Here is a 12,469-nt window from a genome sequence, read left to right as displayed (position 1 = left end):
AGTGAATCTTTAAAAACTTAAAGAAGGGAACAGGGAAGGTGGAATAATTTAGAGTGGTTTCCACTGCAGTGAAAACAGTCTGAAAATGAGTTACGCCAGGCTCTCCATTTATAATGTGATCCTGAGGGGGTTTTGTTTGGCAACCCCACAAAATGCAGAGTCAATCCCTCCTTAGTAAATGTGCTTAAGGACTGCAGCCTTGGTTCCTCTTGGCCTGCCAGGATCTGCTCCCATGAGGCATGAAACCCGTTTTGGCAGCACCTGTTGTTTCACAGAGAGCGTGCGCTCACTCCGCCAGCTGTAATAAACCCCATTGTTCCTTCCAAAGGCAGCTAGTGACTATTTTTCCTCCTCCACCTGGCGCTGCCTGCCTGCCACCATTTCTTGTTGTGCAGGGTATTGCAGCTGGTCTCCTGGCTTTGTGAGTTGTGTAGCATTTTTTGAGGCTGCGTAAGGGCCAAGGCTTAATTTAACTCTCCCTTTTTAATCTGCAAAGTCACCTGGGATGTTGGCTGCTCCAGAGAAGGGTTAGTCATATACATCCCTAGGTACCCAAATCTGCAATGCTTCCCTCCAAAGACGGTGCTGGCCTTGTTGAGGGAAAGCAGCATTCTGGGAACCATTTCGTCCTTTGCTTTTTTAGTGGATATTTCATTTGATATTTTTTTTCGTCAAGTACAATACATATGGGAGTGTCAGCAAACTTAATAGAAGTATCTGAGGCACAAATGTGTATAACTAACAGATAACTTTCTGCTTTTTGACCCTCCTCCCTCAATTTTTCTCCCCATATGCTCTATCCAACTCCATTGTAAAGGCTCAGACCCTGACCTACTTGCCTTGATTTGGAACTTTTTAAAAAGACATAGTTTATTAATTTGAGGTCAGATTTGACGTCTTAAGAGTCAGGCACGCAGTGAAAGAAAGGTCTCTGAGAAGGATTCTCATGCCTAAAACTGCAGAATGCCCTTTAAAAGGCCTCGAGCCAGCCTACACAACACCACTTCTTTTTCTTCACACATCCCACCTGATTCCTGTCGTAAGGTGGAACGTTCACCTGTGAGGCACTTCATCTGTTCCATTGCCTTTCCATCTGTGACAATACTGGGGGTTTTTTTTATTCAAGAAGGAAAAAACAAAACACCCAAACACACAGCCAGACTGCAGCTGCCCTAAAAGGGAAGAGGAAGCCAAGGGGACTGGCAAGCATCTGCCGGAGAGCACTGACTTCTGCCTTTGAGCCGTGATGCTCCTTCCTGTGCCTCTTACGTTTGTGACTTTCCACCTGCCCCCCTTTCCACCACAACTCATTTTGCATGCAGCACACGTGGTACGGAAGGGCTCTCTGTGTGTGTCTCCGCATCTCTCTCTGGCAAATTAGTCTGAGGAGGAGGAGAGCGTCATGCTGGTTCCCTTTCTGTCTGCAGTTCACTCGAGTTGAAAGAACTCTGTCCGGATACCATTCTCTGGAGAGCCTAGAAGATGAATGTCTGTTAAAAGTTCACTGTAAGTAGCTTGCTGGGATTTTTGTTAAGAGAAATGTTTAGGGAAAGGCACCCACTGCCCAACTTAACTGTACCTCTTAACTGTACAGCTGATGGGGGCTTTTTGATGTTTAGCATTGCACATGGAACTTAACACCAATATCAAGCAGGTTAGGGGTATTCTTACATTGACAGATGTAATCCATCTGGTTAAAACTGTCTGCATTCACATAGCTTACCGCTTTAGATTATCTTTTCACATTGCTACATAGTTTACAGCATGCTGTACATAGTGCTTGAATGAAGTAGATTCAAGAGTTGTTGTTTTCACTAGTGTAATGATGCTTTTATGTCAGGTTGTCGAGAGAATCTTTGTATGTGGGAGCATATTTTAGTTCGCATCTGATGTTTGAGACTAATCAAAGCCTTTTCAGAGGATTGAAGGCAGTTTGAGAGAGAGCTTACCACTTGTGGTGTGCACACTCAGTCCACTTTTCGCTTGGGTAAAATAGACTTTGCGGATTTTGTACTGTGTCAAACACTCTCAGAAACCAGAGGTGACAGGGAGAGAAAACTAATGTGTGTGCATGCCACAGGAAGAGAAGCCTCTCTCTCAAATCACTTTCAGCTCACTGTTGTTGTTTATATTGAGTTTGAGTTTGCAGAAGGGGGGAATAAAATATTGTTAATATTTGCCTCCTCATTCTAAACAGGCAAACTAAAGGACTCAAAGGAGCAAACATCGTTAAAGCTTCCTTAACCAAAATCCTGATGAAGGTGCTAAGCAGCTGCAATACAGTGAGTCTTTATTGCCCCTTCAACTAATCTACTCTCTGAAGACTATAGTATGTTATTACGCATAACTGAATGGGATTTTCACGATATCCTGCCTTTGTTTTGATTTGCAGCCAAAAACCATAAATGCGAGTGATATGGAGACTTTGATTGCATGCCAGTCAGAGGTAAACACCAGCTTCAAATTCTCTGCTGAGTCTTTACGTTACAGGCTATAATCCTAAGCATGCTTCCTAGGAAGTATGCCCCATTGAACTTAGTGGGACTTACTTCTGAGCAAAGCTGCTCAGGATTGTACTACACAGCTCTGCCACTATGAAATCGCAGTCAGTCAAGGTTTTGCTATGCTTAATTGAAGTCGGAACGGAAACACTGCTATTGTTGCTATTGCTATTATTGCTGTCTTTTTAAATACCCAGAGTTGCCATATACCCCTTAGCTTGTGCCTTCATGCTTATTGCATTAAAATCATGTTTGTCAAAATTCAGCCATGAGCCTTGAGTGCAGTCCACAGTCTGGTAACTTGCAAGCAGCTCTATGTGGTCTGTTCTAGAGTGAATTAGGGTGACATGCTTAACTGATATGGATGTACATCCCACTGAAATGAAAAAAATAGCTCTTTTCAGATGCTCTCACCTCCTCGCCCAATTACAGTTTTGTGATGGGAGGAGCGGGGCCCCATTCACACACTGGGCTCCCGCTGTATGAGGTAGCAAGGTGCCCGCTGTACGATTGTGGGCTCACAATATGAATTAGAACTCTGATCAAACCAAGCCAAGTTCACGGTGCTTGTTTTTATATATGCAGCCTGATATCAATATATTTGATGAAATGCCTTATCTCATATCTACATTGCCTGGGCATGAAGGTCAGGTGGGAATGCCTTCCTGTTCCTGATGATGCCATGTCTGCCACAAATCTGCTGTGTGGTTACTTGACAAAAGGCATCCTCCACACACTCTGGAAACCCCTTTCACTCTCAGATAAGATCAGTGGCGGCACTTCACAGTTTTATTTAAAAAATTCACCCAGGCTTGATTTTTTTCACTTTTGCTTGATTTTTGTTTCCATGGCTTTTTGCATTTTGTTGTTACAATTTGTTCTTGTTCTATGGGCTGATGGTGCTTTTATAGATGGATTATTTAATGGCTTGGGTTGGTGTTTTTTTTAATGCAAGCATATTGTAAACTAGTTTGAGTCTATTGCTTGATTCTGTTGCACATCTTTTGAGGGGGTACACCAGCTGCTAAGTTTTGAAAATAAAATAAATACATTTGTACAGCAGGTTCCCTGCTTCAGACCTCATCCCTGTAATGTCTGAATGTAAGGGGACAGGGCCAGCAAAGACTAGGCAGAAGCCACCAGGGCCCTGTTCTCCTATTCCAACCCTCCATGTAGTTGTAGTTGTAGGAGGGAAAACACCTGAAAAGGACATGAGCCTTTGCTAAAGTAAAGATGTTTTGAATTGAGCTGTAAAGCTGAAGCCTGTATGACCATAATACCAAAGCCTAAACGTATTTCACTTTAAAGCCCCATCTATTTCAATGAGACACTGTCTTATGATGTGCAGTTAGAGCCTTACTTGGGTCTATGGCTAGGATCCAAAGACCTGCTTAGGTTCACAGAAGAAGCTTACGCTACTCCCTCTGGGATTGTTGACTTTTTCTGTGAGCCAATAACCCCCATGCCAAATTGCAAGCTGTTTTTGAAACTCAGTTGCTCAGTTACAAAAGCTTGGGGGGGTGATAGGGGAGAAAGATATCTGAGAAAGCAACTTGTGCCCAGCTCATCCCATAGTCCACTCTATTATTGTTTTCTATAAAAATTGGTAAGAGCTACGCCAGGGAACCTAGCATGCTGGGATTGCACATGCCAGTCCATGTAACTTCCAGCCCTACTGTTGCCAGTATTGACTGTTTGCTTATCCCCTGCCAAGTGCCAGGCAGAAGTTGTGAGACAACTTGAAGGAAGTTTGCTTTCCATTTGGGGGAAGAGACATTGCACAGATATATTATGGCAGTGAGCTACGTGGATATGCTAACTAAATAAACCATTTAAGTGACTTTCTTTCTTACTGATTATTGTTTATTTCAGGTTGACATCAAGAAATGCCACTTGTTCATGCCATGTGACACTGAAGATGGACTGTGTCATCTGACTGGTGCGTTTTAACAGGGAAATGATGCCCTTTGATAAGCATGAAAATGAGTCATTCTGCCATGCCTTAACTATGCTCCTTAATTTTACTATACAAGTGCAATCGAGTGCTGAAACGTTTCCTTTGCTCCACTGTGCAGTAGCAGCAGATAGTAGGATCTGTCTTTTCAGAGGTTATATTTTGTTTCTTCCTGCTGAGGCCATTCTGTGCAATGGAACAGCAGCAGCCTGGCACGCCCCCACCTTTAAGACTGGGATTACAATCAGCATCAGCTTTCTAAATCGCCCCCTGGTGGCAGCCCTGCATAGAACTGAGGTTTCTAATACAACGAGTTTGGCCGGAAGGCCATTGTAAAGCCAAAGCAAAGTGGCTACAGACTAAGTCTTCCACCTTAGTTATGCTGCATCTGCACTGTACATTTAAAGCACTGTTATACCACTTTAAGGGTACTGAGAATTGCTAGCAGGCCTCTATTCCCCTCATAAAGCTCTATGAGCCTGTGCCCTCTTTCTCCTTGTCTGTTCGTTTTACGTTTTAGGCTGCACATAATATACTCACTTAGCTGGGAGTCAGGCCCATTGAATCTAATGGAGCTCACCTCTGAACAGGCACACATAGGATTGCACCATTAATCGCCTATACTTCATGGCTTCTCTTTATTCCATGGGCGTTTTACGTCTCTTTATACAATTTAGCAGTAATATGTCATTCACCCGTGTATCTAATGTTACTCGTTTTTCTTGTTCCTTTTTCTTCTCTCCAACAGATAGTAGTAATAAGAAGAGAAAGAAAGTAATATCTTGGCCATTTATGCTGAGAAGAACCACCACTGGATCAGAGACACTGGGGAATCTGGAATCTGACCTGAAGCCGCCACTGTTTGATCAGCCATTGTCGATTGTCTGCAGTGAAGATGATATGCTGCCCAAGCCAATACAGGTAAGCAAAGTGTATACATATTCCAGGTAAACAGCTGTGTTACAATAACTATGTTGGGTTCTCTGTGGCTGTTCCTAATGAGATGACAAGCAGCCTTTCTTTTGTTCTTGTTCTTTTGCGTATGTAGGATATCCTTACAATGCTCTTCTTGGAAGGGCCTTTAACGGAAGGAATATTCCGGAAAGCTGCCAACGAAAAGGCCCGCAAGGAGCTGAAAGAAGAGTTAAACTTTGGAGGGAAAGTTGATTTTGAAGATAAACCTGTTCATCTGTTAGCAGTGGTTTTAAAGGTATATTTGCTTGGTTTCTTGCTGTAACAATTTGTTTCATTACCCCAACTATTGGAAAAGGCACCAGTACTTACTGTTACACTATAGCAAAACATGTTTCCTCCATGCTAAAATGAGGCTCATTATCTTGCAGGATTTCCTTCGAAACATTCCCCATAAACTGCTGCTCTCTGAGCTTTATGATGAGTGGATGATGGCACTGGAGAAGATGACCCACCATAAAAGGACTGAAGCAATGAAAGAGTAAGCTGATCCTCCTTCAGAAAGTCTCTTACTGCTGTGCCTTGCAATGCAGTGGGATCCTGATCCTAAACAGCTTTTATCTCAGCTCCTACAGCTTTTATCTCAGCTCATATTTATTCTGGTAATGGCTTACGGAATCTGGTAATGGTTTAAGGAATCATTTAGGTGGCTTTTAAGATCACCTCCATGATTCCTCGTGATTCTTATTGAAAGTACATCTGAACACGCTTATTTGTGAAACTGATCAATATCAATGGTAATCATGCTTAGGATGTCTAAGAGTGATTCTAAGTATGTTTGCTCAAAAATAAGTCCCTCTGAAGCTGGGCTTATTCTCCAATAAGTATGGGTCAGATTGCATCCTAAGGCTTGCAATCATATAAACTTAGTGGGAACTTACTTAAGAATAAACCTATATATGGTGAAACTACAATTTGTGCAGTCAACAACAAGGGAAGGTTTGAGGGTTTTCTCTTCCAAACTATGACCTTGCTTTCAATAATTTTTCTTCTCTAGTTCAAAAGGGTGTGAAAGTGGTCCTAAGGGGGCAAATGTGGTAGAAGGTTATGTATTCCCACTGCCAAGGCAATTGGTATGTCAAGACAGAAAATGTTGTCTCAGTTGCCTAGGCCAGTGGTTTTTCAACCAGTGTGCCATGGAACCTTGGGGTGCCTTGAATGATGGCCAGTGGTGCAGCGGGAAACACTGGCCTCTGTCCCTCTTTCCATCCCTCCTTCCTCTGATGCCCTCTCACATCTCTGCCTCCCAAGGGCTTGCACAGCTGTTTGTTGCAACAGCTCTGGCTACAAGCTCCGCAGGCGACTGGTGCTTCTGGGGCTGGCCAGGGGGAGCTTCCCAGGCCCCTGTGGGGCAGTGTAAGGAGGTGCCTCTCTTTGGGGCAGGGGAGCAGCCGGGGGTGGCAGCTGCGGTTGCCCAGACAACTCCCAAGGAGAGGGGAGAGGAAGCTGAGGGAACACTCCAGAAGGGAGGGTATTTGAAAAAGGGTGGGAGGCTGCCAGCTCTGCAGGCAAGAGGTGACATAACTGGGCCCTTGAGCCCCACAGGAGTGCTGCAGAAAAAATGTAGTTGGTCAAGGGAGCCAACTCAAAAAGTTTGAAAACCTCTGGCCTAGGCAATGTATTTACTCTTTCCTACAATTCAGAATGAGGACTTTGTTTGCCTCATGAAGTTATCAGCCAAATCTGAATGGCTACATGGCATCATGAAGGTATCATCCTGTCACAGTGATCACATCACCAGATCTGAATGATAATGTGAAACATGTCATCTCTATGTGATCCCTATGATCTCAATGTGATCCCTGAATGGCAAGGATGAAGCAGTGAAGAAGCCCTTCACTGACTGCAGCTTGGTGCAGGACGGAGGCGAAAGAGTGAAATGTACAGTATTTTTCATAAACGTTTTTGCACACTTTGAAATAGCAACTATCGCAGCAAAAACAAAGCTCACACAAATTTGGAACATCGTAAATTGTAGTCCTAAGTGCATTTACTTTCAAGCAAGCTCCACTGAATTCAGTAGGATTTACTGCTGAGTAAGCATGATTAGGATCCGGTTATAACAAGTACTGAAAGCTTACAATCCAGTTACCATTTTACTAAAATAAACAGTGAGTGAGTAATGGTATGCCACAAACAAATACATTCAAATACTGAGAACTTTTAAGCCACATTGAAGTCAGTAGGAGTAAAATGTGCTCAACCCTGGATGAACCGTGACTATATTTTCAGTCACCTTTTCAATCCTGTAGGGAAAATAGCCAACCCTCTGTGATAGCTAGGAACTGACTTACATGGAATGTGTGTGTGTGTGTGTGTGCGCGCGCGCGCGCGCATACCGTGCTTATTATTGTTACAAATATCAAATCAGGTCCTTTTTTAACTCCATAGTTTTACATCGGAATTACAGTGTTTGGGGCCTGGTCAGGAGTTTGTGGTTAGCTAGTTTCGACCATGCAAAGCTGCAGTCTGGGGACTTTTGAATGGGAATTTTGAGAGACCACTTTAAGTGAGCATTTCCACATTTGAGCGGAAGTATCACTCATACTGGTGAATCTGATGGTTTAAAAAAAGCAGAAGTTTCTGAGGATGACTTTTTCCTCTCTTATGTTCATTTCTTTAGGGTTGCAAGCAAACTTCCGAGACCCAACCTTCTTTTGCTCAAGCATTTGCTCTGCGTGCTTCACCACATCAGCAAAAGCTCAGAGGTCAACAAAATGGATTCCAGCAACCTTGCCATCTGTGTTGGGCCAAACATGCTGACTCCAGTTCGTGACCAAAGCCTACCACTTGAAGCCCAGAAAAAGCTAACAGATAAGGTCGGCTTACTTTTGCTTCCTGTTCCCGTCATGTTCACTTTTCATCTTTTGCTATTTATTTTCCAAAGTAAAGGCCATTGCTATGACACACACTGAAACATAGGAAGCTGACTTATGGCGAATCGGACCAATAGTCCAGCTATTTCCCCATTGTCTACCCTAGCTTCATGCAGCGCATAGTTAAACTATGGAGCTCACTCCTACAGAGTAATAATAATGATTTTATTATTATACCCTGCCACCTGACTCCAGGCATCTCCAGCAGGCTTCAATGGTGATGGGCAAAGGCCCTGAGCCAAAACAGGTGGGGAGAGCAAGGCAGGTTAGCCATGCATTTCCTTTCCATCCCATCTGCAGGACTACACCATATATGTCCTGCGAATTTCCCTTCCAGAATTCTTAAATGTGAAGAACTATACAAATAACTGTTGGTTGAGACGAATGCCTCATTAACAAATATCCTTCTTTGATTTGCACAGGTGAAGACACTGGTGGAATTTCTCATTGATAACTGCTTTGATATATTTGGGGAAGAAATCTCTTCACTGTTCAGCATCTCTCCTGATGATTCCCTGGACAGGCCAGGTACTAATAATAGTCTATATTTGCATCTGGCTTCTTTAGCGATTTGGGTAATCACGATTCAGAGAAATGTTTTCTCTTGAATGTGCCAGGATTTCGTTGAAAGTGCCACACCGCTTGATATAATTGTTCATTGTTGGTTTATTTAGACATGTTCTAAACTGCTGAGGAAGTGGTTAGTGATAGCCAACAAACCACAATGCTAGATCCTGTCCAATTGTTAAGCAGATGTATCTCAAAAGGAACATAGGAAGCTGCCTTTTGTTTAGTCAGACCAGTGGTCCATTGAGCTCAGTGACAGTGGTTCTTCAGGGTTCTGTCAGGGGTCTCTTCCAGCCCTACCTGGGGGTAGAGTCTGGGGCCCCTGCTGCATGCAAACCGAATGCTCTCCTACTAAGCTCGGGTCCTTCCTCTGACAGTCTCATATGTGAGTCTAATCCTATTAACCTACCACTAAAGTGGCTCTCCTACAGGAGTAGGCAAAAAGACCTCATTAAGCCCCATGAAGCTTCAACTGGAGGTACAGCCTTAAGTGGTGCTTTGCAGGATCAATGGAGATATGAAAGAACCCTGGGTAAATGTGGAATGTCAATGTCTTTGGTTCTCACTTCCTTTTTATGCAGTTTGAGAAGGGTCAAAATGAGGTATCTGCTTCACACGCAGAAGATACCAGGCTCAGTTCCCAGTATCTCCAGGTGGAACTGGGGATGTTCCCTGTCTAGAACCCTGGAAAGTCGCTGCCTCTCAGTGCTGATGACATTGAGATAGCTGGGCCAGCATTCTGACTCTGTATGAGCCAGTTTCCTGTGTCCCTATGGCATCTCAGGATGGCTGTATATTGACCTAATAGCAGGCAGTTGTGTTTTACCTCAGAAACGTCAATAGAATTTCTCTGGCATTTAGAATGTGAGAAACCAGGATGAAGCACCTCTCATTTCTGAAGATAAAAATTTTTACTGTATATGTTTATATAGTATTTTTAATCATCGGAGATATTAGACAGAGCATGGAGAGGAGAAAAACCATGTGTATTTTTGGTAAAAACATGAAAAATAAAAGTCACCAGTTCCCTAGGTTGGTAGAATTGCACACTACAATTTTTGGTAAATTCAAATATATTGTTCTTAATATTATGGAATGTGGGCATTTGTCCATGACACTTTTAGAAGTAGAAAAATTTCAGGGGTACCCTGCCCTCCAGTTGTTGTTTGTCAGACCCAACCAGCATAGCCAATAGTCGGGGGTGATGAGAATTGTAGTCCATCAACATCTGGAAGGTACCACTTTGGCTACCCTTAAATTATAGGCTTTCATATTGAAGAACCAGATTTGTCTTTCTACTGTGTCTGGAAGGTTTTAGCCTGCCCCTCCATTGCTATTTATATGCAATATATACATTTTTGTTGCTGCTAATGGTAATTGACTAATTTATAAAGACTGGACCTGCCCCAGTTTGCTCACATTTGCTTCATCTCCTCCAGATACGTTGTCTGCTAGACGCCAACATGATTCTGCCTATGACAGCACAGATTTTGAGGAAGAATGCAATTCCAGTGAACTCCAGGCCAACGATCTACCACAAGCCAGGGGGACAGAACACAGGAGCAGCAGTACAGAGCTGTACTCTCGAGAGCCAGTAGCCCAGACTCCACCTGTCTCTTCTCCTGTGACCCGGTTTAAAAAATCCATAGGCAACCTGGATAGGAGGTTCTCTGAGCCAGACATGCTCTCTTCTAAGGGCTGCCAGGGAAGCTGTATGAGAAGCCAGAAGTTAGCCAGAAGTGAGGAGAGTGTCATTCGGCAGGAGGAACTGCGGTTGAAGTCCCAAGGCCTGAGAGAGGAAATGGCAGGAGAACGTCGTCTTGCAGGCTTCTATAGGAACAAGAAGCCATCCAACCTGACAATAAAAACTAGTCTGCTGTCAGAATTGTCAAACAATTCATTGCCCAGAACATCCTCTGGCAGTTCGCTAGACAGTGCTTCTCCAGTCTCTGACTGTTCTGTCTTCACCAGCTCACCAATGACGTCGCCTTCCATCGCCAAGAAAAACGCCTTAACTCGGCCGCAGTCTTTTTCTACCAAGGCTTCCAGTGGAAGTGACACCACCTCCATCAGAGAGCTCAAGAGGCATTCCATGTCGTTTTCTGTGGCAACCCGCAAGAAGGTGCTAGCGAAAACCCAAAGCTGCAGTATAGGTGGCTTTCAGAGGGACAGTTTCAAGAAGGACTCCAAGAAAGAGAGACATCTTTCCTGCCGCATAGTCCACGCAACTTGTGCTGATGACCACAGCCCAGCACCTTCGCGGGGTCAACCGAGGTCTCGTTTCATGTCAGCAGATGAAGTGTTTCGGCTTGTGGACCAGAGGAATCCTGGGAATCCTCCGTCTTATGAGGAGGCTACCAGAAACTGCTCAGCTGCTAGGCTTCCCTCATACAGTAGCTTAACGGTTCGAAATATGAGATCCACTGTGCTGTCTCCAGACTTTGAGCCTCAGCGTCCGAGACTCAATAAAGAGGTTACAAACAAAGTATACAAGGACTTTTTTAACGACAGGCTCTCTGTGACCAGTGATCCTAAGGACAAGGCACCAGCCGTTGACTTTGTTATTGGAATACATTCCCGAGCTAATTTGCCCCTAACCCCTCAAGTCTATCGCCTCAGGACCATGTCTGGGTCTTATCAAAAGAACAAACAAGAATACCTGACACAGCCATGCAGCCAGCCAGCCTTTGGCCACATACAGTGCGCTAAGGAATCCTATGTTTAACTTATGTGTCCCCTTTCAACACAATATCTGCTGTACACATGGCACGAAAGCAAGTCTTTCAACTGCATCTAATATAAGCTCACCTATGTCTACCTTTCCTTGAAAAGGTAGCCTTTTCAATGTCATATGGAATACACACTGTTCTTCCTGAAATGTGTAAATGTGTAGCTCTTGTACATAATGGATATATCTCTTGTTATTGGTGTCTGTGGGTTTTAAAGCTATACAAGAGGACTGGTGGTTTTATTCATCTTGTTCCTTATACATTGTGTGATCATTCCTTTACCCCTTAAATATAGCCAGGAGTCCAGACTGCTGTAGAAAATGCTCTAGACCATCTGAACAATGAGCTGCTTTGTCTGGGTTTGCATTACTCAAGTGTCCTAGTGTCTACCACTTCCCCTTTATATGCTATTTCCAACTGAAATAAACCTCCGTCTTATGAAATGGTCCCCAGCCAAAAATAAAAATTAAAAATGCAGGATCTGCTTTCTGTTTCTTTAGGTTATCACTAAAAATCCAAGTAAATACCCTCATCTGCAATATCTTTTCTGCTAGTTCAATGGATCTGAAGATTTGCCTTTCTGAATAAATGTTCATCCAGGTCACTATTCTGTCTCTTAATGTAGCCTGTCAGATGCTTGAGCACAATGGAGATTAGATCAACAGAGATATGCTACCTTCATTATTGCTGTTAGCTAAGAACCCATTACAACCGGGTGCTGTGCAGAAAATTATTTAAAAACAAAAAGGCACCAACCCCAAAGTTTCCAATTTTTAATGCTGTCTCCTCCCAATTTCATTACCCCACCTCAAATTCTAACAAGATCCCGCTTTTCAAAACCTAGCAGAGAATAATTCAGGGTAGTGTTCA

The 12,469-nt window shown here is 43.5% G+C and overlaps 1 protein-coding gene across 1 annotated transcript; it reads left to right on the top strand.

The window, feature by feature from the left end:
* The first annotated feature begins 937 nt into the window (after positions 1 to 937).
* On the top strand, positions 938 to 12,076 carry TAGAP (T cell activation RhoGTPase activating protein). The gene is made up of 10 exons (XM_081856421.1): positions 938 to 1,506; positions 2,198 to 2,282; positions 2,393 to 2,446; positions 4,374 to 4,444; positions 5,211 to 5,376; positions 5,504 to 5,665; positions 5,799 to 5,908; positions 8,051 to 8,246; positions 8,726 to 8,831; positions 10,310 to 12,076. The coding sequence occupies exons 1-10, from the start codon at positions 1,487 to 1,489 to the stop codon at positions 11,593 to 11,595; spliced, it is 2,256 nt and encodes a 751-aa protein (XP_081712547.1). The 5' UTR covers positions 938 to 1,486; the 3' UTR covers positions 11,596 to 12,076.
* The last annotated feature ends 393 nt before the right edge of the window (positions 12,077 to 12,469 follow it).

The sequence above is a fragment of the Podarcis erhardii genome (assembly GCF_964252035.2).
Source record: "Podarcis erhardii genome assembly, chromosome: 3".
Classification (NCBI taxonomy): domain Eukaryota; kingdom Metazoa; phylum Chordata; class Lepidosauria; order Squamata; family Lacertidae; genus Podarcis; species Podarcis erhardii.
Note: the sequence above shows the minus strand (reverse complement) of the source record. Positions and strands in the feature narration are given on the sequence as shown.